The sequence below is a fragment of the Carcharhinus amblyrhynchos genome, chromosome 17 (genome assembly GCF_965287045.1).
Source record: "Carcharhinus amblyrhynchos chromosome 17, sCarAmb.v2.hapA, whole genome shotgun sequence".
Lineage (NCBI taxonomy): Eukaryota > Metazoa > Chordata > Chondrichthyes > Carcharhiniformes > Carcharhinidae > Carcharhinus > Carcharhinus amblyrhynchos.
In genome coordinates, this window is record NC_137340.1 from 16,704,043 (window position 1) to 16,730,708 (window position 26,666).

General features: G+C 39.2%; 1 protein-coding gene across 4 annotated transcripts in view; it reads right to left on the bottom strand.

Moving 5' to 3' along the window:
- Nucleotides 1-1,986: 1,986 nt before the first annotated feature.
- Nucleotides 1,987-26,666, bottom strand: part of kif11 (kinesin family member 11) — a 56,440-nt gene continuing 31,760 nt past the window's right edge. For all 4 annotated transcript variants that reach the window (XM_080205560.1, XM_080205558.1, XM_080205562.1 and 1 more), the window contains 17 exons: nt 26,439-26,529; nt 24,906-25,051; nt 24,280-24,376; nt 24,002-24,097; nt 23,206-23,294; nt 22,102-22,189; nt 18,381-18,569; nt 16,647-16,854; nt 14,770-14,942; nt 12,593-12,718; nt 11,682-11,840; nt 11,448-11,587; nt 10,956-11,235; nt 8,146-8,368; nt 7,178-7,335; nt 3,978-4,088; nt 1,987-2,475 (listed from right to left, as the gene is read on the bottom strand). In XM_080205560.1, coding sequence (XP_080061686.1) covers nt 2,353-2,475; nt 3,978-4,088; nt 7,178-7,335; nt 8,146-8,368; nt 10,956-11,235; nt 11,448-11,587; nt 11,682-11,840; nt 12,593-12,718; nt 14,770-14,942; nt 16,647-16,854; nt 18,381-18,569; nt 22,102-22,189; nt 23,206-23,294; nt 24,002-24,097; nt 24,280-24,376; nt 24,906-25,051; nt 26,439-26,529 — 2,497 coding nt within the window. In that variant the 3' untranslated portion in view covers nt 1,987-2,352. The remainder of the gene's footprint in view (nt 2,476-3,977; nt 4,089-7,177; nt 7,336-8,145; nt 8,369-10,955; nt 11,236-11,447; nt 11,588-11,681; nt 11,841-12,592; nt 12,719-14,769; nt 14,943-16,646; nt 16,855-18,380; nt 18,570-22,101; nt 22,190-23,205; nt 23,295-24,001; nt 24,098-24,279; nt 24,377-24,905; nt 25,052-26,438; nt 26,530-26,666) is intronic.

Genomic DNA, 26,666 nt, shown 5'->3' on the forward strand with positions numbered 1-26,666 from the left:
ACTTGAGACTTAAACAGAAAAGAAAAAAAAATCTATGTTAATACTCTGGCAGTAGTGAGGAAATGCTGCACTGCCAGACGTGCTGTCTTTTCGGTGTTTATATTAAACTGATGTGTTGACTGGTCTCAGGCAGAGCACAAAAGTTATCCAGTATCCCAAATATTTTTTATCAATACCACTAAAGAGAAAAGTTGTCCAGTCATTAACCTTAGTGTGGGAACTCACTGTGCATATTGAGCACCCATTTCCAAAGCAGTGACTATATTTAATTTGCCACATCATTTTAAAACATTGCAGTTATGAAAAGGGTTATATATGCATATCTTTTGTTACTGAACAATTTAAACAACCCTACACTATCATTTCAGTTTTTCTCCTTTATTTTACATAGCTTCTTTGTTGTATACATAGGAGGCCACGCAATTTATTGTGCCTGCTTTGGTTCTTCAAAAAAGCTATTCAACTTGTCATGCTCCTGCTCCTCTACTCTTCAATTATTTATCCAATCCCTTTTGAAAGGAACAACTGAATACACTTCTAGCACATGGGCAGTATATTCCACATCATAGCACGCTTAACCAATTTATTTTCCTCTTTCCCCCCCATCCCCAATCTTTTGCCAATGACCTTAAATTGGTGTCCTCTCTGTTCATTTCTTTGGTAGACACGTCTGTGACCAAAGTAAATTACAACAAGGAACAAGCTTCCAAGCCTGCATCAACCATGCTGCCCATGTGAACTAAAGCCCCCTATCCTTCCAAGGATAATATCTCTCTATTCCCATCCTAGTCATGTATTTTCCAGATGCCCTTAAAAGTCACTACTATATCTGCTTCTTCTACCTCCCCTGGCAGGCAGTGAGCTCCAGGCACCCAACACCCTCTGTGTAAAAAAACAAACTTGCCTTGTACATCTCCTTTAAACCTTGTTCCTTGCACCTTAAACCAATGCCTCCTAGTAATTGGCTTTTCCACCCTGGGAAAAAGCTTCTGACCGTCCATTATCTATGCCCCTTGATCTTGTGAACTACTATCAGGTTACCCCTCAACTGCTGTCATTGCAGTGAGAACAAACCAAGTTTCTGCAGCCTCTCCTCATAATTATTGCCCTCCATGCCAGGCAACATGCTGGTTAATCTTTATTGTTCCCTTGTCAAAGCCTCCATATCCTTCCAGTAGTGAAGACCAGAATTGAACACTATGTTCTAAGTGTAGCCTAACATTCTACAAAGCTGCAATATGACTAGCCAATTTTTAAACTCAATGCCCCCTTAACTACCTTGCCCACCTACATTAACACTTTATGACCTGTGTACCTGCACACCCAGATCCCTCTGCCTATCAATACTCTTAAGGATTCTGTCATTTACTGATATTTCCCAAATGTTAGACCTTCCAAAATGCATTACCTTACATTTGTCTGAATTAGACACCATCTGCCATCTTTCTACCCAAGTCTCCACAGAGCTATATCCTGCTGTATCCTCCAATGGTCCTCATCACTATCCACAATATCACCAGTCTTACTGACCAAAACATTTTCCTCCAAATCATTTATATTTATTACAAAGGTCACAGCCCTCCATTCAGAAATGCACCCTTCCATTGCTACCCTCTGTCTATGACTGATTCTTTCTCCTCTATCAATTCCCCCCTTAACCACCTCTGTTCCAAGAACAATCCAATTTCCTGGGTCTCCATCTAAATGAGTTCCACATCCTTGGTACTGTCCAGGCAAATATCTGCTGCACCCTTTGCTCCCTAAAGTGTGGGGACATTGCCCAGAATGAGTCAGCTTCTTCAGGAAAGGAAGTGAGAAATTTGGAAGACTGCTTGCTCTGACAAGTTGCCTTTTGTAACTGTCTCCTTCTGTGGAAGGTGGGGTTGGATGCATGTGGCAAGAAAAAAAATGCAACGATAATGAAGCTGCAGTCCTATAAAATTTTTTATTTGTTGTATGTTCAACAAAAAAAAACAGTTCAAGGAATGCAATTTACACCAATTGCATAAATCGTTTGAATCAGTATGAAATTTTATTTTAAAGTATATACAACCACATATGGTGAATTAAGCCTACAAAAAGCTTTAGATTATGCAGCATTAGATATACATATTTTTAAAAAGAGGGTTTAGAAAAAGTTTTTGAACAATAATTAAATTAGAAATAGTACAGAACATTTAAAAGAATCTTTTTGAAATGATTCAATGTTGAAAAAAGACAAAGCATCGAGTAACAATACTTAGATCAATGAAGTTTTGAGGCAGTGAAACACAAACATCGACAGCATTATAGACCGAAGCAGAATAAACCCTGATGCAGAAGATGTAATTAAAATGGCAAACCACAAATATATTAATTTTGTATTCGGAGTGGCAGCTTGGATTTCGACAGTCCTGGATTGTCTTCCACAGGTTTCAATTTGTCAAAACTGACTGCAGTTTTATTTTCTTTGTCTTTTTTCTGTCTTTTATGTTGCTATAAAAGGTGAAACAAAGCCAAGATTACCAATATGGAAACCAAAAGATTCAATACACTACATGAACTGGTAACTACATTAATTCTTGTAACTGCTAGGTAGTAAATTATTGAAAGTGATCTCTCTACAAACTGAAATAGTGAACAGAGCATGAACTACAAGGTGTTCTACTGGGAAAAGCAAAAGAAAGTTGTCCAACAGTCCTTGGATAGATTTTAAACCTGTCGGTGGTCCTGGACTTTTGTCCCATTAACTCCACCAGGACCTTGCTGTTGTGCGCTATTTCCAATTCAAAACCAGTGTCTTCAAAAAGATATGCAAATCCAGTGACAAGGTGGTGCAACAGCAAGGTCTTCCCTCAAGCCAAAATGCCCAACATAGAGGTTCCAGACACTTAAAGCCACTTTCACTGAAATGCTTGAGGAATGCCCTCAAGCATTTCTAAAGATGTCAAACGTCACCAACAACTCATGGAAGGAGGTTCATTTGGGAAGGCACCAACAAAAGGAGACCTTCCACACAACACTTGCCCACACACGGCAGAATCTGCAGATTACTCATTGCACTCACTATATCAGCCATCTCCCATTTGTCAATACCCATCAGCTATTGCAGAAGCAAGTTATCCCCAAGCCAAAGGGACTGTTTAAGAGAGATTGATGAATGTTTTCTAATCTAAATTTATACACTGTCATATTCAGTGATTTATTTTATTTTGCAAGTTATTTCAGCCAGAAGTGTGCTGCATGTGTAGACTGTTTCAATTTTTACTTTGATTTTTCCAGGCAACATTTGTACTCAGGAACCCAACTCTGCATTTAACAATTTAAACTGTGCTGTACTAAAAGGGTTTCACTTAAAGTGGCCATTTTCAGGAGCATACCCTCCACTGATGAGAAATTCCTGCGTCAGGTTCAGAAAGTTAACAGGCTTCTGCAGCTACATCCCATACATTGTCTCATTCACATGAAGTTTCATCAGTACTCAAACCTCTTCAAACTCACTCATCTGACAATTTTTATACTTAGCACACATTTTGTACGAAGTTCTAGCACCAGGCAGTTTCAAGAAGCAGTTAAATATATCTAGCTATGACATATTGACCAGGGTGTTTCGGCACCAATTACAATATACTTACCTTAATTTGAAGACTATAAATAGCTTTCCCTGAACATATCTTCAGTCTGCACTACTGAATTCATTATTTGCAAAATAAACCTCAATCTAAAATATTATCTGAGTGCACTGGCTCATGTAAAATCTTATATTCCACAACTAGGTTCTAGTGAAAACTAGCCTAACTTGGAGAACAATTTACACTCAGCTTGCCAACTGCACCCAATTCACAGGTTTACAGTATTCAAGATGATTAGCTTTGCCGATATCACTACCAAGATTAATTTATCGTGATAAAATTATTTTCACTTCCTATCCACCATTCACTGATTTCACACTAATGAAAATTAACCCAGCAATTAAGCTTAATGACAACTTGATTTACCTTGAAGAAGGGGGCACCACCACTACTAAGGCAGACATTTTCTTCAGTGCTAAATTTCTCACTGGTAATGCTGTCATTTTGAATGCTCGCTTGATCATCTTCCAAAGATTCCTGAAATCAACCACAATTTGTTTTCATGAACAGCAGATATTGAAAAACACATGAATTTTCATTTATAGAGATTTTCACAATCTTAAAAGCATTCCAAAGCATTATAGAACAAATGATGTACTTTAAGATAGTCACTCCTTGTAGGCATATGCAGCAGCCATGTTGCACATGGCAAAGTCCACACAGGTCAGGGAGGCGAATGACCAGTTAGTCTATTATGATGGCCAACAGAGTAACAGGCACTTGTTACGATACAAGAATTCTTCAGATAGTGTTATGGGCCCTTTAACACAATGGCCTCAGTTTAAAAATCACAAAAAAATTGTGTCATACTAAAATTTATTGATTTTCCAACTACCCGATGAATGCTAGGGCATATAAAATAGATAATAAGACACATTTCCTTCGGATATAAAGACAATTTTCATTAACTAATTTTTCCCATTTGGTATCAGGCGTTTGGAGGAATTAAATGTTCATCGTTGAATTAACTGATCAGTGCTTTTGGTATGGAATTTTGGCTGCAACGAGATTCCATTTCTAGGAATGCAAAGTAATCCTGATCCAACAGTGCACCTGTGTGGGCTGAGGGAAGGTTTTCACACCACTACGTTTCGGCTTAAGACATAAATCAGAATTCCTACAGCACAGAAGGAGGCCATTCTCCCATCGACTCTGACAGAGCATCTTTCCAAATTCATCCACTGCCCTATCCCTGTAATCCCAGATTTATCCCTAAATTTACACATCTTTGGATATTAAGGGGCAATTTAGCATGGCCAGTCCAGCTAGCCTGCGCATTTTTGGACTGTGGGAGAAAATTGGAGGACCCAGAGGAAACCTACAGAGACACAGGGACAACATGAAAACTCCACAAGGCTGGAATGGAACTTAACTCCTTTGTACTGTGAGGCAGCAGTGCTAACCACTGTACCATGTTGGGGCCAATACTGAAAATATCAACCCAAGGAAACAAATTTTAGATTCAGACCAAGAGGCATTTAAGATGAAAGTTGGCACAGATACCAATTTTCCCAGTTTCCTACGTCTATCACATTACATACAAACACAGTAGAAGGACATTCAGCCTCTCAAACATGATCAATAAGATCATAGCTGACTTTGATGATCTAAACATTTGCTTCTCACTCTCCCTTGTTTGCTCTACTTCCTCATATTCTCTTGAAAATGACAGGTTGAATACAATTCCCAAAATCTTGGTAGCAAATACTACTGATTCAAGTGGCCGTTGTTCAATAGATCATTGGGCTATCACCAGAGACCTATTGTATTCTCACCAGATATCAGCATATATGTGCTTCTTCTAGCCATGGTGAGGGGGTAGCTATCAGGAGTAAAAGGCCTTCTTATTCTAGCCATTGCCCAAGCTTGGTGAGAGACCAACTGCTGCATCCAACTACTTTCTCAGCATGGTGCAGACCAGGGTTTAAAATAGGGCCTTCATGGCTCAACACCACAGGATGTGAATTATCTACTGTGTGATTTCAGAAGATTTGATAGAATACAGGTATCATTACCCACAATCACAGACTAAAGTGAAAGCTTGTAATTTTTGAAAGTTGAAATTCGTGAGTTTGAATTATTTTATGGCCTAGGCCTCAAATGGACTGCACACTGCATGGATGGGTGAAATTTGAGATAGTTAGGATTAACAATTCACAAGATAACGATGAATAGGTGGCAAGTCTCAAGCATGGTTTCAAAGGGACAAGCACCCAAAAACCTCTAGGGGGTTACACAGCTGCTTCATCATTCCCTGTGGTATGCTCAAAACAAATTAAGAGTTGCAAATAACACTTCAGCAACCCTACCCAAAGCTGAAGTTGAGAAAGTATTTGGCTTTCATAACCCAGAAAGGTCCCCTTAATTGGAGATATGGTGGTAATGTTGCTGGACAAGCAAACCAGAGGTCCAGGCTAATGCTTTGAGATAATGGGTTCAAATCAAACCATGGCAGTTGGCAAAATTTAAATTCAATTAATAAAATCTGGAATTGAAAGCTGGTGGCTATGAAATTAACAAAACCCATCTAGTTCACCAAGGTCCTTTAGGGAGGGAAATCTGCCAATCTTATTGGTCTGGCCTACATGCAATTCAACTTCAATAATATGAATTAATTGGCTTCAGATATATTTGAACAAGGCACTCAGTTTATGGGCAATTAGAGATGGGTAACAAATGCTTTTTGGAAATATAGTTTGTAATAATGACAGTTGACACTGACTGCTGGAGCAGTACAATAGGCCTGAGAGCTTAATTTATGAGAGTAAATTCAGCCAATACTCCCAAGCTGATTTCTATTCTATATGTATGGAAATGGCAGTGACTGAAGGGTAAGGACGGGGGTGGTGAGGAAGGTGGTGGTGGCAGGAAATAGATAATAGAAAAGAGCGAAAAAAGCCCTTGATCAGAATCAGCTTCCAAGCCAAGATTTCCATTCTGTAATCAAGCATATGCTTCAAGTGCACACCTGGTCAAGATCCTGCCAACACTCAGTCAAGCCATTGATATGAATAACATATGTTTGGCAAGACACGCAGGACAGCACTGATTGTTCCTTTTAGGGCAACACAGAGTAAGGGTCTCTTTGCCTAGGAGCCTCTCTCACCATGGGGTGATTCCATACTATCAGAGGCCATGTGTTGATGTCCCTTAAGTATAACACAAGTGCCCAAGAATTGTACTACAGCAAATGAGTTAGCACCTTCAGGGGAAAAAGGGAAAGGACACGATTAGCAGAAAACCTAAAAAAGGCAAATTGGTCATTAATTTTGCTTAGTTGATTAGTTTACTGGATGATGAACAACATAAGAAATTTAGTCACATTCAGTTCTCAGCAAAAGAAATACAGAAATTTTGTTAGATGTACAAAAGCCAGTTGTAGCATTGCGTTCTGTTGCTTCTGAACCTAGAATCATTAGCTTTTGCAGCACCACCGCATGGGCAAGCACAAAAGCAGTATTTTACATTAATACCTAATACATTTCTGACATGCAACCAGTGAAAAGTGTAGAGAGAGATTTAAGGAAACTACGCCAACTGTATTAACGTTTTTAAATAATATTCACCTGCTCAGTGATCATTTCCTCTTGAATGGACATGGCAGCATCCAGAGAATTCTGGATCTCCTGCTGTTGGGCTTTGTGCTGACCAACTAAGATATCACGTGGCTCTGTTCTCAAGAGGGCTCGTGAATAGGAATATTCTCTGCGCTGTGGAGTAGTACCTGAAAATCAAAATACAACCATCTTCAAGACCAGAACAAATATATTTGAGTCAAGATAAAATGCTTTCCACCCTGTAAGATTCCCTCACCGAGATATGGGGCCAAAATCACAACTTTTTCCCTCATCTCCAAGAAAGAAAATGTGGACTCATGACTCATTCCAGGGCTGGAGTACATATATTTTCGTGCCATGCTGCATTATCAGCAATGCTGCCTTTTGAATGGCTAACTAAACCATTCATTCCAATGATCTGAATGAATGTAAAGATACCAGAGAAATATTGCACAACAGGGAATCCTAATATCCTGGCTTCTACCAAAGCCAACAAACTCAGCTGACTGATCATTAATTTCTAATATTTGTTTAGTCTTCTATGACTGAAACATATTGTTGCAAAAAGATTCGGAGATTGTTGTGATATGACGCTATTTTAGCTTTTGATGATTTTAAACATCTGCAAGTCAAAGATTAATGAATTATTTGCTAAGGGCTTAATTATGAAAGCTGTTCCAATTAGTGACAGTTCCACACCAGCTTCAGTGCATTAAGAAGATGTATTTTATTAACATGGATGAGTAATTTAGCCATTTAGCAAGTGGAAAGTCACCCCCTACTTGAAACACCAATTTAGTTACAGCTTATTTTTACAATAAGTTACAATTTTCATCGAAGGTTAATGAACTATTGAGCTGTTAATCCATTCACTGGATAACGTGAATATTTCCTATTCGCATTGCACTTCTTAAAATATCAAATATTTGCATCTAATCATATTGTTCACTTATTTTTACTGAAGGAGTTGATCATACCAGTTGGGATGTCCTGTTGGAGTTCTTCATTCAAAAAGTTCAAGACATTATTTAGCCCTGTCTGGGCTTGGTCAGTTAGCTCTTTTGTGTGCTGCATCAGCTCTCCTGTATCATTGTTAACCTGATCACGGACAGTGCAGAGTGCACATTCCTCAGTATCACGCTGTTCCTTCAGCTGCTCTGACACCTTGCTGACTAGAGCGTCACAACTGTTACAGGCAATCTACACAAGGATTTGGGGGTGGGGGTGGGTGTAAAAAAGAGAAGACATGTAATGTAACCTGCATAGTCAATATCAAGAGCAGTTCAATATATACGTTAATGTTGAAAAATGTCAACACTAAATCTAAAACAAGTATTATTTATTAAGATATTTACAAAAGTTAAAGATTAGAGATTAAAGTTGGCTTTTTAAAATAAAAAGACTTCATTTCAAGGAGCTCTCTGCATTGCATACTTTTACATTTCAATTTCCCCCTGTCTGATTGTTCCACAATGTGGAGATGCCAGCATTGGACTGGGGTAAGAAGTCTCACAGCACCAGGTTAAAGTCCAACTACCAAACTGAGTGTTCCACAGATAGGGATTGTCACAATAATTCAGGGATTAGAATTTCTGATCTTTCAAAATTGAGAATTTCCACCTACAATTACTTTTTACTCTGGAAAAAAAAAGAGGTAGAAGTCGGGGAGGAAGAGAAAAAAAGAGAGAAAGAAAGAGAATCAGACAGTTCTGGGTATAACAAAATGAAGCAAGAGAAGGTGGAGAGAGCTGGAGGAGTGGGAGAAGGGCATTATGAACCGATGGGAAGACAAGACAGTTGCCATTTGGAATGGGTAGGAAAAGAAAAAGTACATGTCAATAAGTATGCTTCTGCAAAGACAACTGTCATAACATTCAAGGAGATATTGTGATGTCACCTGGGGCTGGGATTGCAATAGGTGGGGTGGAGCTCTCAATTCATAACTCTCAGTTGTCCACATATAGTATAAAAGGGGAATGTTTATTCACTCAACAAAATGGAGAAAAAAAAGGAAATAAATACCTAAACTCTTCCTTGAGCCTAGCTTTACACAGTTCTACACAGTAAATTCTTCCCTCTCCAAGACAACCTTCTCCCTTTGCAAGTTGGCTTTCTCCCTTGTTAGGGCTCAGCATTTGGCTTATATAGTCTGATGAGGCTACATTGCTGATCTTTGTTGCACTGATTCCTGATACCTGCCACATGGCTTCCTATGGCTTTCTTGGTAGGGAAAGCTTTTATCCAGAAACTGGCAGATATGAGATGGGAAACACCATGCTTCCAGCACACAGCCCCTGCTGACACCACACTATGAAACTGAAAATACTAATCTATATTCACAATTTCTAAGAAGTGAGGGGAAAGTGACAATCTTTCACCAATATAAGCAAAGGAATGTTGGATGAACCAATACTTTAATTTTAAAAAATTCTTTCATGGGATGTGGATGGTACTGGCAAGTGTCAGTACTTGTTGTCCATCCCCAAGTGCCCTTGAACTGAATAGTTTGCAAAGCCAGTTTAGAGTAAATCACATGTTGAGGAGACAGTAGCACAGTGGTAATGTCAATGGATTAGCAACTCAAGCCCAGGCTAATTCTTTAGGGCCCACCATAGCAACTGATAGATTAAATTGAATTAATAAATCTGAAATATAAAGCTAGTCTCAGTCATGGTGACCACGACAACTATTGATTGTTGTGAATAAAAAAAAACTTGTTTCCACTAGAAGTCAGATTTTTACATTCAAAGTTAATCAAATAGCCAAGCTTTTGTGAGGTAGTATTAGCTTTAAATGGACAGGCTTTACATCATCTTCTAAATTATTAGATATGCTGCTACCTTATTAATGCACTTCATTCTGTACTAGAAGAGAGAATTCCTATCTTACGATCACATAGCAATTCCTGCTTGCAGCACTGCATCAGTTCAGATTGTGGCAGTACCACCAGCTTACAGCTATAATCAGAATCAGTAGAGGGACAACAAGAAACAGTCCAAGTGTCACTTTGATTTGGAGAAGGGAGGAGAATTTATGAGCTTAAAGATCAAAACACTTCATTTTTGAAAGGAGATGGAGTGAATGGCCATTGAGTTGGTCTTTTGAGGAAAGGGTGATTGCAAACCTTTCCTCAGGATTCAATTACTATAAAATGGTACATCCGGACAGATTTAAAATATCAAGTTCAAGATCTCACTATGGCCTGGCGAGAGTAACTACTCATCTCAAAAGTTTTGAACATAGCTTTACTGCTCAATTTCTGGAAAAATAACCCAGAACTGCACTGGATCACTGGAAGCAATGGGGAAAGGGCAAGTGCTTTTTTGTTTTAATACAAATGCCTCCAGTCAATCTCTTCCAGTCTTACAACATTTAGAGATATTAACGTTCTTCCAATTTTCCAAAACCACCCCCCACACTCCTCAGGTTTTGTCATTCTACTGCAGATTTCCCTTCCTGTACTCCACCTCATGTGCTGCAAGCGGGCCCTTAAAATATATCTCTTTGATAAAGCTTTTCGTTCTTTATCAGGGATGGGGGCTCAAAATATCTTAGGGATATTCCCATGTTACATTTCTGGAGGTTATGGCTCCTACAAAGTACCTTAGGATCTTTTATTGCCTGCAAGCTGCTATTTTGATAGTTTAGAAAATTAATTCCATTCCAACATGCTCGTCCTAGTAATTGCAAGTTTCTTTAATTTAGTTGAAATACATTAGTATTTGTCCCAAGGCAAGATGCAGTGACCAAACCGAAGAAAGAGTTCTGGTAAATTACAAACCCGTACCTGATTGTGGTTCTCTAATCTCCTCTTCTTACCATGGAGGAAACTCAGTTGACCCTGACAGAACAAGTTGACAGTGTCTGCTGTTGATTCATACCATTGGCCACTTTCCTGGCAAAGTATCAGCATACCAGAACTGAGCTGTTGGCATTCAATGTTTAACTTATCTGCAGCCTTTAACCCCTCACTGGATGTTTTTCTGATTTCACCTGCCAAACTATCTATAGTGGTGATAAGTTTCTCTTGGTGAGCAGCAGTATCCTCCAGAGCATTTGTAGATTGTCTAAAGGGGAAGAAAAATTGTCTTATAAAACAAGAATATTGAATCCTACGTAAAGTCAAAAGGCAAGGCTTAGGATTTTAAAAAATCTCCAACTTTTTGCATGATATGCAATTTGTGGGCTCCAAAACACAATTGAAACGGCCAGAAAAAGGACAAATTTGCACAGTTCAGCATTTTAAAATGAAAATACAGAAGAGCAAACAGTTACTTACAGCTGCACATCATCCTGAAGCATAGATAATGAATGGTGCACATTTCCATTTTGTTTTAGAATACTATCAAAGTTCTGCTGAGTTTGCTGGACTAACACACCAAGTTGACTCTGTAGATTTGAGATGACTTTTGAAATACCCTATTTTCAAAAAGTCAAAGTTGAACCATCAATCAAAAAAAACAAACAAAAATGAAAGCAAAATACTTTCAGAACCAATTAATTTTGACAGAACCTCCATCTGCTCCTGCTGAGATTTCTGTAGCTTTTGCTTGAGTTTTTCATTCTCATCCTGAATGATGGCCAGAGCATTGCAGGTGGTATCTTGCATTTTACTAAGCATCTTGCTGTGTTGCCCAAAGAAGGCGTTAGTATCCACTTTCATGACTTCCACCTGAAACAAAAGAACAAAGAAAATTACAGGCCCTTCAGCCCTCTCAATTTCGCACCGACCATGCTGCCGGACTGAACTAAACTCCCTACCCTTCCGGGGACCATACCCCTCTATTCCCATCCTATTCATGTACTTGTCCAGATGCCTCTTAAAAGTCACTATCGTATCTGCTTCCACTACCTCCCCCAGCAATGAGTTCCAGGCACCCACCATCCTCTAAAAAAAACTTGCCTCGTACATCTCCTTTAAACCTCGCCCCTCGCAGCTTAAACTTATGCCCCCTAGTAATTGACTTTTCTACCCTGGGAAGAAGAGTCAGATTATCCACTCTGTCAATGCCCCTCAATCTTGCTGACAATTCAAAACATTTCTTAATGAACTCACTCTGGCTGTTTATGGAAAGTTACAAGTCTCATCACTGCAAACTCTTTCAATAAGTTGCAAGACTTGCTCTCAGTTTTGTCACAAGTTGGTTGATCGGCAACTCTGTTACATTAAGGTACAAACCAAAATGGTCATCTACTGTTTTGCTAGGTTACTTAAAATAACATTGCTTTCAATCTTATTCTATCCCTCAAATGGTGTCCTGCTGCACAATAACCTGCTAGCCACAGCTCATTAATATCTACAGAAAGTGAGTTAGCAGTCAGATTAATTCCAAAAAGATAGATGTTTAATTCAACAGTTGCAAAATATTTAGAAATGGGAGGGGGTGTGGGAGAGGAAAGAGTTCAGTCCAATAGAGAATGTACCTTCTTTGCTATGCCAGAATAAGTTTCAAAATTCAGTTTATGACAATTGTTCAGTTCCACTATCGAGGTAACAATGGGCTGTAAATTCTTCTTGAGCATTTCTTCCATTTGTACTTTATGCTCCTCCTAAAAATAAAGATAAAGACTTGAAAAACTTCAATGTAGAATTCTTCCCAAACTATAAAAAACCAACCCTCATTGCTCCCTATCAACTGCCTGTCCCAAATCCAGCAGCAATACACTCTGCATTGACAATGAACTGCTTAACACACTCTAGAATTTTCATCTTTAGACAACTGGCCTGCCTGGTGGAGTCAAATAAAATTGTTCAGGCAAACCTGTGCGACAACAAAATTACAATAAAAACATGACACTCCACTGGTTCCTTTGCACTAGATTTTGTTTTTCATTAACACAAATAAGCCTGGAAACAGAAATTTCACATCACAGAAGTCCTTTTAGCCAAGCATGTCAATGGTGTGAGATAAAGGACAATCCAGTCAAACTCCACTTTGCAGTTCTTGCTCTTTAGCCCTGTAGGTTATGGCACCTAAACTACCAATCCAAGTACTTCACAAGAGAGATGAGGTTTCTGCTGTAGCAACACGAAGAAGTCATTTTCTCTCAAATTCAAGGCAACTTAAAAAAAGTTTAAAGAATGTATTTGATATTCACGAGCAGAGTGCCCCACGTGGCTTTGGTCCTGCGGATTGCCGGGGGGGGGGGGGGGGGGGGGGGGGTGTGGTGGTGGAGGAGAGAAGAGAAGAGAAGAGGAGGAGAAGGCAGATAAAACAAACAGTGACAAGCCTTCACACCAACCTCCAGTTGTCCACGTAATAACATGCTAGGTGGAAAGGGGCACCTTGGGTTCGCTGATCCCACCCAAAATTTCTCTGCAGGATCCAAGCAATCTTCATCTGTGAGCCTTGTAGCAGACCTAAAAGAACCCACTACTGAGCTCTGGCACTGCTGGTGATCAGGTTGGCTGACAGCTTGAGGGCAGGACTTCCTTATGGCTGCAAGGAAGGTTTCAACCAAATGCATTGGCTGCTGATTGACTCTTACAATAATTGGCATGAATTGGGGTGGGAGAAGGGTAGACATGGAAGGAAGTAATGCACGCACCCATGAAATCCAGCCCACTGCTTCACTGGCCAGAGTTAAGAACCTAGATGTCTGCTCCATGTTATGCAACCATGCTATCCAAGTGTCTGGATAGCCCTGATTTAGAGTCTAACAGGACACAACCACATTATGGGTCAGCCATTGCAGACAAACTGATTGACATAACCTGCTAAAAGTTGCAATGAAAGGAATCTCTGGTTTTTTGTTAAATATAAGAGATCTGCAGAAAATAAGCTGAAAATTATTGGAACTTTTGCAGAAAAGCTAAGGCACACAGATTGCCTTTGACTGATTCAGTTCCATTCCGAGTGGGAAATTGGCCAGGGTAGCAGCCCGATGACAATCTAAACATCAATGCTGGAACCATGTACGCGGCAGATCGTGCCAGGACTGCACTTGGATGCGATACTGTGCTCCTACAGCCTGCCAACATTTGCCAGAGCATATATGCAAATATACACTTGAGTGAGGCAGCAGAAAAAGTGTTGGCAGTTGTAGAACTGGACTTTGCTACAATCCTTGTAGAGGCTGGTAACTGTCAAAAAGAAACTTGAACTTCAAGAAAGATTGAAAAGAATGCATGATGGGATTTCAAGACTTGTACTGTAACAAAAGCAATAGTGACTAAATGTCATTTTGGTTGGCAACTTGTACACGGTGCAGTTATTTGGGCCATTGTTTACACATGTACATTCAACTTGCAACTTTACATAAAACAATCTGGGTCCCCCCTTAAAATCCAAGCGACCTTGGCTTGTTGTTAGGTGCAACCCAGAACAGGTCATGTGAATCCCATTTAATTCATCCACTTTATCCTAAATTGAATATTACAAACTTTAAATTTGTTACAACTTCTATCAGATGACTCTACAGGAGAAATTATTAAGAAATGTAAAGAAAAGTGACAAGAGGAACTAAAATTGCACACAGTATTGTGGAACATAAAAAAATTGATGGTCAAAAAAGGACATTGATATGCAACGGCTTAAGCATAATGAGACATTTCCTGTTTCTCTCCCTCCAGCCTCCCTTGCATCTCTGAATAAACTTACCAGAGCCTTCTGCACATGGCTCACTGACTGTTGAGTCAGGCTTTCCTGCTTAAGTAGTTCCTGGAGACTTTGCGACACTTCGGAAGAAACCATTTCCTTGACTGATGCAAAAGAAGTGGCCACTGCAGATATGGCAGAACTAAATGCCGAGGTATTTACACTGAGGATGTCACCTGAAAAATTAAAAATAAAATCAAACAGACAGAAGAGACCAGAGCAAAAAAAAATACTTTTGTTGGCAAAGATTCCTGTCTTGGAACAATTAACTCGAGTATTTTTAGGACAACCCCCAGAATATAATGAAACAGTGGCAAAATTTTCCACTAGAGGGCCTCAGTCATCTACAGAGAAGTTAATTTCCTAGCCTTTGCTATAACAGGAAGCCAAGGAAATATTAGCAATCCGAAGCCAACTCTGCAGCCACACCGCTAAGCCCTCTGACTTACTCTCATTTGGCTCGTGAATATCAGAATGTTGGTCATCACTAGATCCAGTTTGGCTACAAAATTACAGCACCCCAAACGGATTCACATGCTCAAACCTTTAGTTTCTTAAACGATTTCATTGTTTTATCCAGAAGTCCCTTTCATGCACAGTTCCTAAAAAATAACTTCTGATGTTAGTCTAAACTTGCTTATTAGTTTAAATGCATGTTCTCTCGTCTTAGTGTCATACTTTAAAAAGGAAGTTTCCAAGTTTACCAAGTCCATTTCAGTCCAATGCAACTCTGCAGAACTGCCTCTCATGTCTCCTAACTAGATTGAGGTCAGGATTTTTTTTTCTTGTTAATTCAGACCTCTGACACCAGGGGTCAAGGACCTTCACTGCCAGATTTGATATAGGTCTGCTTTGTGCTATGGTGACCCAAACTCAACACTTCATAAAATGGAGGTCCAAGCAGAGCACTGTACTGTCTGATAAGGCATTCTTCTGCATTGAATTCTTCTTTTGCATCTATCTTTGAACAGAAGATCTGGCCAAGAACTATCTTCTAACTCACCAGGAAACTGTAGCAATTGCAGCATGTGGTCTTACTAGCGTGAAATGCCATGTTACAGCTGCAAAATATGCTCCATGTTTCATGGTACTGCTCTCTGTTCTTGCAGAATTGCATATCCTGTGACAGCCCCTTGGGGGAGCCACTCTTTAGAGATATGCTACTGAGATTAACAATTGGATAGCATGGTGGCACAGTGGTTAGCACTGCTGCCTCAGCTCCAGGGACTTGGGTTCAATTCCCAGCTTGGGTCAGTGTGTGTGGAGTTTGCACGTTCTCCCCATGTTGCGGTGGGTTTCCTCCATGTGCTCTGGTTTCCTCCCACAATCCGAAGATGTGCTGGTTAGGTGCATCGGCTGTGCTAAATAGCTCCTTAGGTGTCCTGGGATGTGTAGGTTAGAAGGATTAGCTGGGTAAATGTGGGGTTACAGGAGTAGGGCCTAGGTGGGGTTGTCCTCAGCACAGACTCGATGGGCTGGATGGCCTCTTTCTGCCCTGTGGTTTATGATTTCTATAATATTTTCCCCCTGCACCCAAAAGTTATTCACTTCCATGCTAAAGTTACCATATGAAGTTACCTAATTGCTTGATCACTTAAATGATAACAATCCAAAGATCAGCAATGCAATTTTGTTTCACATCCTCAGCTTTGCAGGTATTGGTTTTTAAAATATTGGAGGAAGGGGGAGGACGGGACGAGAGACTTGGGATCACTGATAGGTCAGTCATTTTGAACTAAAGTTATTGGAGTGCAGGACAAACAATTTCAAGCTCTATTTCTAAATAAAATAATCAGCTTACAGCACAAAGAAACGTTGTTCAAATATTTGTGAACAAGAAGTTGCAGTTAGGTTACAAAAGCAAAAACAGAATTACTTACCAACTGACTTTGTACAGAAATCTAGTATTTTCTGCTGTTTTACACAAGTTTCATCCGTTTTCCGCTGCATTTCAGTAAACAGATCATTCATCTGTTTTACAAAGCTGTCCTGTGCTTTGCAATTATGAAATTCAACCATTTTTTTGCGGTCAAGTTTAGCATGGAGACCAGACACATCTTTTGTGCTGTCTTCAACTGTTCGCAGCAACTGAAACAAATTAACGTGTTTGTCCAGATTAGAATACAACAGCAGAACATCCAACTGAAAAGGAGCAGTAAAAGGAAGAAATCGTCTTGTTGCGTAACTGTGAATCGGGCAACAATACCACTTGCATTTATGCAGCACCCTGAACATTAATATGCTCCAGTGTTTCAAAACATAAATCAGGCAAATAATTTGATGCCAAGCTGAAGAAACAGATAAGACAAAAGAATAGATTTGTTTAGGGAGTAAAATCTAGAGCTTTGGGCAGATGTGACTGAAACAGTCTGCAAACCAAAAACGGTCTTAAGTACCAATCAATAAATCTCAGAATATCACAACAGAATCAGCTACTGCAATACATCATGTGGTGAAACACACTATTCCTATCTTTGAAATGCAGACCGAATGTACAATTGACAGATCAAAGTTCAGACAGGAAATGAGTGATGTTTATTTACATGCAACAGGCAAGAGAACATTACATAGTGCACTATGAATCAATCATGCACTTCAGGATTCTCTGATGGACAAAAAGTAACTGGCATTGATTCTGCAGATTTTAAAAAGAGAAGCACGCCACTGATGCCATGGTATTGGCTGAGCTCTGCATAAAGCCAAAGATACAACTTTTTGCTGGATGACAAGTGGAATCTGGGCTACTAATTGGCAGAAGCTTAAAGCAGACAACATCTGAAATAACTGAAATAAAGGCTACTTTCATCTCAGTATGATGATTTTGACACCAACACCATCATGAGATGCTCAGCACATCATGCCACATCAGGGGCCATGTAACAAAGTGGTGAATGAGGTTCTGATGAAAAAGCCATGAACCCGAAACATTAACGGTTAATATTTCAATACTGCCTGACTTGCAGTGTTCTTAACATTCGCTGTTTTGGTAAAAAATTAGCAGCTTGGTACTTTTAACTTTTTGAAGGTCACTGCAGCTGAAAGCCTACCTGGTTCCTAAATTCATGGTATTTCTCCAAAAAAACGCTATGCCCAAAATAGTTTTTAATGTTTCACAAGCTGCTCCCAACAATAAAAGGCAAGCAACATCCCAACATGTGGAATTCAATTTGTTGCACAGGCTTCAAAAATTAATTGTACTTAAAATTTTAGTACAATTTAAAATTTAGTAGTTAATTAAAATGCAGTACATTAACAGATTCAGAATGAAAAAGTTGGCCGTCAAGAGAAATAGAAAATGGGTGGAGTTGAAAGACCAACAGATACAAGTACCAATGGAAGAAGTTAGATTGGTTCACTTTAGAGAACTTAATTAAAGAGGGGAAAAGGAAGGTCAAACTTCAATGCATTATCATCCCTATTAAGCTACATTGCCGAACAAAGAGCAGGAAGTGTTATTTGCAAATAGCAGAGCTACAAGAAGAGATTCCACAACCATCTCGAAGTCTTGAAGTGTTCTGTCACAATGCAAGCTATTAGAAAGCCCCGGGGTTAAAAAGCACAAGATGCTTTGTCGTATCATAATGTTATGCTAGGAAATCAAAACAGGTTTTTACCTCACTGGCTGTATTGTAAAGTTTTTCTTCAGTGTGAGCATGGGCATCACAAACAAATTCTTCTTCAGACAGTTTTACTTTGGTCAGCTCCAAATCTTGCTGAGTCTCCTGGAGCACTTGCTCTCGCTGCTGCAGCTCAGTGGTGCAATGTTCAAGCTCCTTCTTGGTTTCTACAAATAGATCACTGACCTAGGAATGGAATACAAGGGAACGTTTACATTCTTCAAATTGCACAGCAGGAAAATGGTCACATGGATGCCAACTATATAGAAGTATTTAAATACATTATGGATTACATGCAACATGACAAAGCAGCATTACAAAAATCCCAGCAGTTCTTATTGCATTTCTTTGAAGCAACCAAGATGTGAAATGTATTCCTCTGAAACATCACATAACCCTTTATATTTAGGGGAAAGTGTGGATCTCTGTCAAACAGTCAGTATGCAATAATTAACAAATCACTTTGCCAAAGTGATTAGAGAATGGTTGTGTAGTTCCTTTTCAGAACCACTGCGGGTCACAATAGCACTTTGACAATATCCTGCATCTTCCCCGCAGCCTTCACTCAGTTGCTTTGGGAGACGACCACTACTGCCCCCCCAACAAGATAAATTAGTAAGTAAGGATGTAGTGTGGACAATAATAAAACTGAATCAATTGTCCAAACAGAATAAGTGAACAACCGTTTGATTTGATTTTTGTCACATTAGTATACAGTGAAAAGTATTGTTTCTTGCACTCTATACAGACAAAACGTACTGTTCATAGAGAAGGAAATGAGAGAGAGTGAAGAATGTGTTACAGACATAGCAACGGTGTGAAGAAAGATCAACTTAATGCAAGGAAGGTCAATTCAAGAGATTGCTGGAAGCAGGGAAGAAGCTGTTCTTGATTTGGTTGGTACACAACCTCAGACTTTTGTATCTTTTTCCCTGGTGGAAGAGAGAATGTCTGGGGTGCATAGGGTCCTTAATTATGCTGGCAGCAGGGAGTGCAGAGAGTCAACGGTTGGGAGGCTTGCTTAGTACAGCTTGTTTGTACTATAGTGCCAATAACTTAGCAAAACATCCCAAAGTGCTTCACAGAAGTATTATCAAAGGTTGACACCACCAAGCCATGGAAAGAGATATTAGGGTGTGTATAATGGCTTGGTCAGAGGCTTTGAAGGGCACAAGCAATGCATTTTAGAGAGGGAATTGCAGTTTATGTCCTAGACAGTGGAGGAGGAGAACGTGATTGTAAGATTTCATTATACTGTCTGGCTCAAGACTCTAAACCACCACGCAATTTAAACAAGGTGTTAGTCTAACCTTTAAACTATGTAAAGAACTATGATATTTAAAAATGTCATAATTGACCTTTATCTTACACTAGTATCCCCCAAACGATCTAACCTCAACTCCATTTTATTTCTCAATATCTGCAGCCCGCTGGCAACATCATTCAAAAAGGTTAATTTCTACATGCATGCTACCTCTACTGGTCCCTCCATTGTCAAGTGATTTGGCACACTACTTTTTCGACATCCAGTAAAGGATGAGCAGAACCTTAGTACAACTAAATATTGGGAAGCTCCAAGCTTTTGGACTCTACCATAAATGCTGCATTGATGCCCTTTTCTTGGTAACTAAAGCTGAGCCAACTAGTTTGCAACATTATGTTTGAAACCATCTACTCCATTACCAAGTGTGCTCATGTCACTCAACTGACCCTGCCTCAGCACAGGAGGCAGCTATTTGGCCCATCTAGTCCATGCCACCCAGGTGCCCTTTCTACTTTCACCTTCCAGCACCCAGCCCATATAGCACTTAAGTTGTAGAATCAGGTTTTTTTTTAAAGAGTTTAGAGTCTCTACCTTCCCCACCAACTCAGGCAGCAAATTTAAGACACTCACTACCTTCTGCTTAAAAAAGTTCTTCCTTGTGTCCCCTCTACACGTACTGCTACTTATTTTGAATGTTCCATGGTTCTAGAGTCCTGTCCATTCTCTCTTCCCCTTAATTTAGTACACCTCTATCAAGTCACCCCTCAGTTTTCTTTCTTCCAAGGAAAACAACCCTAACCCATCCAATCTCTCCTCAGATACACTTTTCTAGCCCTGACAGCATTTTTGTAAACCTTTTCTGCAGAACAATTATGTCCTTTCTGTAATATGGTGACCAGAACTGCACACAATACTGCAGTTGTGGCCTCACCAGTGTTTTATACAATTCTTATTTCATCCTTACTTTGATATTCTATACCTCTACCACTGAAGGAGAGCATTCCATATGCCTTCTTTACAACCTTGTTCACTTGAACTGCTGCCTTTAGGGACCTGTACGCTTGTATGGAAAGATCTCTCATTTCATCTGCCTCTCTTAGTATATTCCTATTTACTGTGTGTATTGCCAATAACTATTTGGCCAAACTAATTACCTCATACTTTTATGTTAAAATCCATCTGCCACTTGACTATGCGCATCACCAATCCATCGATACTGTTTCATAGATTATAGCTGTCCTCTACACTATCCAGTACTCAGACAATCTTTGTGTAATTTGCAAATTTTCTAATCATACCCCCGCCTCCAATTTTTATGTTCAAATCATTAACGTACAACACAAATAGCAAGGGTCCCAACACCAAACCCTGTTGAACATCACTTGAAACAAGTTTGCATTCGCAAGGGTATCCATCAACCATTACCCTTTGTTTCCTGTTACTAAGCCAACCTTTGATCCAGTTTGCCATGCTAGCTTGTATCCCAAGAGCTTTTTGCCATGTGGGACCTTGTTAAACACCTTGCAAAAATCTATGTACACAACATCCATTGCACTATTGATACTTCTTGTCATTTCCTCAAAGAATTTGATCAAGACTTGCCATCCCTGACACATCTATGCCTTTACATGTGACAATTAATCCTCTCTCTCAGGATTGATTCTACTAATTTGCCCATCACCTGACTCTCTGCAAGACTATCTGCGTTATAATTGTTTGGCATTTCCTTCAATCCCTTTTTAAACAATGGAGCTAAGTTTGCATTTCTCCAGTCCTTCAAATTCTAGTGAGGATTGGAAAATGATGGCCAGAGCATCTTCTATCTCTTCCCTGGCTTCCTTCAGCAGCCTTGGAAACAGTCATCTGGCCCTGCTGACTTATCAATTTTTAAGGATTCCAACTCTTCAAGTGCTTCCTCTGTCTTTACAATTATCCCATCCAATATTTGTGTTTCTCTTGGACGACCAAGTCTGCATCATCCCTTTCCTTTATAAATACGGAGACAAAATATTAATTTAAACCCCTTCCTACAGCCTCAGCAACTACACACAAGTTCCCTTCTTTATCTCTGATAAAGAAAAATGGAGCCTAACTATCCTTTTACCATTAATATATTAGTAATACATCTTGGTTTTTTTTAAAAAATATTAATTACTAATCTTTTTTCATGCCCTTTCTTTAATTTCCTTATATCACTTCATCTCTGCACTTCCTAGACTCATGTAGACTATCTGCAGCATTTAGTTCTTTGTGCCTATCATGCACATCCTTTTTCTGTTTGATCCCCCTGTATTCTTCTAGACAATGTGCGTGTGTGCGCAGTTCCTGTAGATTTGGCATTGGTCACTCTTATTTGATGTCCAATTTTGATTGATGATGCTCTTGAGGCGTCTTGGAATATTTTGCTTCTTTTGCAAGGTGTTATGATCAGAATATTCTATTATGCTTCATTACCTGTTTCAGTTCCTCTTCCATAGCAGCAATCTTTTCTACATAATCACTAATCAGGTCTTCCTGTCCAGCCATCCTACTTTGCAGAAAACTAAGGAGGAGAACAAAATATAGTTAGGTCACTATTCCAGAACAAACAGCAGCTGTTCCATATCAAATATTTAAACCAAGTATCAATGTAGCAGTTCTCTGTAGAGTCCTCTCATTACTTTCTATATTTTGAAGCAGTGTGGCAGGTCGGTTTGAACAATTCAACTTCGTCCAGGAGAGGATGAGATAAAGCTCAACATTTTAATTCTTCTACAAAACTGAAAAATTGATGGCTACACCACTGTACTCAAAATATAACTTGCATTGGCCAATTATTTACAGTACAACATTTCAATGACTCTACACAGTATTTTCTATGGCTGAGGTTACACATTATTAAAAATTCAGTCAGTTCAGCCATAATGCATTATTCAATATGACAACATGTAGTGTCATTAACCATCTCAAACCAGTACCAACTACTTGCAAAAAAGACATTACATGAGACACTGGATAAAAGAGGATCAAATCACTAAATTGAAGTGAAAGCCTCCACAGCCAATTTTTAAAATTCATCATGGCACTGCACATAAGGCTGGTCACACAAATCTTATCATGCAGAAATTAGCCCAGAGTGTATAAAAAGACAATTCCAAAAAATGTAAAGCTCAAAGAGCTGAGTCCCAACACCTGGGCTGTAGGGGGTAGACACACTGGCATAGTGGCAATGTCATCCAGAAGCCAATATTCAGGGGGAAAGCATTCAGATCCCACCAGGGCATCAGGTGGTGTTGAAATTCAAGAAAGAAACTGGACTTGAAAAGCAAGTCTCAGTAATGGTGACCATGAAACCATGGTCCGTTGTGTAAACGTTCCTTCTTTTGGGGGGAAAAAAACTCTGCCCCCTTATCTGTTATGGCCAATACGTGACTCCATAACCATAGCGGCATAGCTGATTCTTGAATGCCCTCTGAAATGGTACAGCAAGCCAGTCAGTTTAAGGACAATTGGGAATGGGTAAAAAATGTTCACCTTGCCAGTGATGCTTATATCTCATGGAAGAGAAAATACACTCACTCATAGTTCTCTGAAGACATGTACACTCCATTTTTCTCACGTGCTGCAGCAAGATCACGCTTTAGTCTTTCAATCTCCTCAGTGTACTCCTGAAAAAAAAAAATCGATGCACGGTTATCCAATTACACCAGATATACAGTAATTTAGCATTTTGAATAAGGGCAGCAAGGTACAGCCAAGAGAATAATGATCGTTTTGAAAAAAGACAGCCACTAAAACAAAACAAAATCAATCACAGGAGAAAGACCAATGAATACATCAAATTGAGCTTTGCAAAAACTAATTACTATGCACAACATTAGCCTCAACTACAACATCATTTGAAACGCAGGGTGTGAGTTTATTATGTGGAGGACTGGACACCCAACATATATTTGTACTCAATTTCTTGTAAGACATTCATATGGCTGTACTATGCATTCATACTGCATCTGATGTGGAACTGTGGAGAGTCATTTGAACTTCAGAGATAGTGGGAAGTCAATGGTTGTATCAGAGCAAAACAAGGAAGGGAAACAGTAAATCATTACAGCTCTATTGCAGGCAGAAAGGCTGGTTCAACTCTACTGGACTGCTTCAAGAGTCTTTTTTTGGGTTCATGTCAGCAGGATGACAATTTGCCCTAAATTGGCATTTCACTATCAATCAACAGAGGACTTGACATCACCTTTCAACCATGTTAAAAGACTTCAGAATAGAGAAATACTATGCATCTACTAGTACAGAAAGTTTCTTGAACAAATGCAGTAAGACTGCACATAACTTGATACTTTGGTTGAACCATCATGTTGAATACCTTAATCAGGGCCCGCTTGGTGAGCTTCTGGTTGACTTCAGGTTTATTCATGATGTTCTTAGCTCGATAGGCATAATCCAGTGTGCTGATAGTTTCCTATCAATGAGGGACATTGGAATGGATTACTGAATTATAAGCAAACATGTCAATTCAATTAAGCATGCTTTGAGAGATCAACTTCTGATAACTATTTTAGAAGCAAACAGCGCACAAGAACACTAGAAATTAAAACTTGCCCTATACAGATTAATTGTCATACTTTACTAGGTCATACTAACTTCAAAATTCACAGAAGCAGGGGAGATGGTGGCAATAATGGAAGTTTTAGTCCGTCCTCCCAGAGAGTCCTGGAGGATCCTAGTTAGCTTTGATTCTCTGAAAAATTTTCAGGAAAAAAAACAAAAGATTCAATGATTTGAGAAAGTTTCCTATATTGTTTGGAGAACATGCAAATAGTTAAGCTTAAAGAGATATGAATAGTTTAAAGCCTGTGTGTCCAACAAGCAATAATCTTCTTGATTCTATACAGTTTCTGTTGTCATATTCAGAATTATCGATCTTCACTTCAGATTGAGATATTCATTCTAAAACTGTCATAAAGGAAGCCATTTTTTTAAATGTACACACTTATTGATTAAAGTTCAATCATAAAACAGTGAACATTTAGATTCGATGTGGGCATCTGTCACTAAAATAGAATTTGGATTGCACTATCTTCCCAATAAAGGAAGCCATTATTACCAATTGCTATTACATATTCATCACAAAGGCCAATCAACAAGAGTTGACTTCAATAATATCCCTCTTCAGTCTTTATATTAGTGTAAAATTTGATGTTGCAGGTTCCTAGGTATTAAATACTATTGGGCATTCAGTAGATGGATAAAAGCTATTGAACGATTACCTGTATGGCACATGAGGGGCTCTCTCCACCAGTGCTGTGATTACTCTGCCCAGAGTGAGTAATGATTGGTTGATGTTGCCAGCTTCGCGAGCTCTTTTGTCAACAGCTCCAGATCGGCCAATATTCTCACTTCCAGCAAGATCCACCTTTGCAGAATCAAGGATGAATGGGACCCAATTATGATTTTGGTTATTTTCACTGACTGCAGAGTAACAGTTTGACACATGGTTTCCACATTTAAACTGGGCTTGATTAATTTGTGGAATATTACAGCATAATGTTTTCAACAGCTAAATGGAAACTTCTTCCGCCAAACAAATGGTTCCAGATTATAGGATTGAATGACAGAAAATATTGCCCAGCATTTCATGATTTTGCCTGGTTGGTGCATTGTGAAGTGTACAAAGTGGTATTTGATGGTGTTGAATAGGTCAATTATTGGTTTATTTAAAATCACATTTTGAAAATTAATGTTTGAAATGCAGCTTCAAAAGCTGTCAGAATGTTGCATTAAGAACATTTTTAAAAATACTTTGTTCCCACCTATTTTGTGTGTTTTCTATGGTTCTTTAGGCAGCCTAGAGCACTCCACCCAAACTGCCATCGATGAGCGCCATAGGTTATTGGCCCAAGAAGGCCTCACAGAGGGTCAACCCTCAAGGGGTGCAAAGGACACCAGATCTTGATTTAAAAAAAGCTCAGATTCTGCCCATTACATACTTCCTAACTTAGGACTTGGAGCCAATTTGTGATGTGCCACTTAACACCAGCGATTAACAGAGTTGGCAGAAACCAGTGATGGAACCTGGGACCATACATTAATACATCTAGTGAACCATCAAGGAAGCAGGTTTAAAAAGTTAGAAAGTAGTTTGCTATTCTAGTAGGAATAAAGAAGCTCATATAAAGAAGCTAGTACTATCAGTTGTTGGAATCAAATTCAGAAAAAAGTGGCAGATTAACAGAACTGATAAATTAGGAAAAACAATTAAATATAGAACTTAACAATGGAAAGCCAAATAGAAGCAGGACATGGGAAAAAAGGATGTAGGCTACCCAATTTATTCTCTGCAGGATATCAGCTCACTAAATTGTACAGTCTAAGTTTCCAATTTCTGAACTGGTGCTGCTTGTTATTGTCTGAGAGCGTTTTGTAGTTATGCAAATCAGACCAGCACAAACAATGAAATGAAGCAGGCTTAAAAAGTAGCCAGTGTGAAGGATATACGAAAGTAAGATGCAAGGATTAAATATTCCCCAGGAGGTTAAAAAAAGTAATAAAAATCCCCTATGACCTACCTATTCCACAAACAGAATTCAACACAAAAAAAAATCCGACAGCTCAACTCATGGGATAATGGTTTCACTCAAGATCTGCTCAGAGTGCAGCTTTCACAAGTCAGCTTATCATGCAAGTCTTCATATGAAACCAGCATATTCAGATTAAGGTTCTCAATTCCAATATTAGCTTTTGGCATGAATAAAATAATAGAAGCACATACTTTATAAGACAAATTTACTTAAAATACTCACCAAATTCAGTTTGCCAATCTTTACCAGCTCCTCCCCGTCAAGTGTCGTCTCCTTCATATGAATTGTAATGGAAAAGACGGAATGGGAACGACTGGGAAGAAAAAACAGTACGTTACTTTTGAGCAAGTTTGTAATTCCAGAACATTTTCTTGTTTTAGCAGCACTCCCTGGGATCTTTGCTCATTCAAGCTGGCTGCTGCAATAGTATGACACTCATATGTTGTGAAA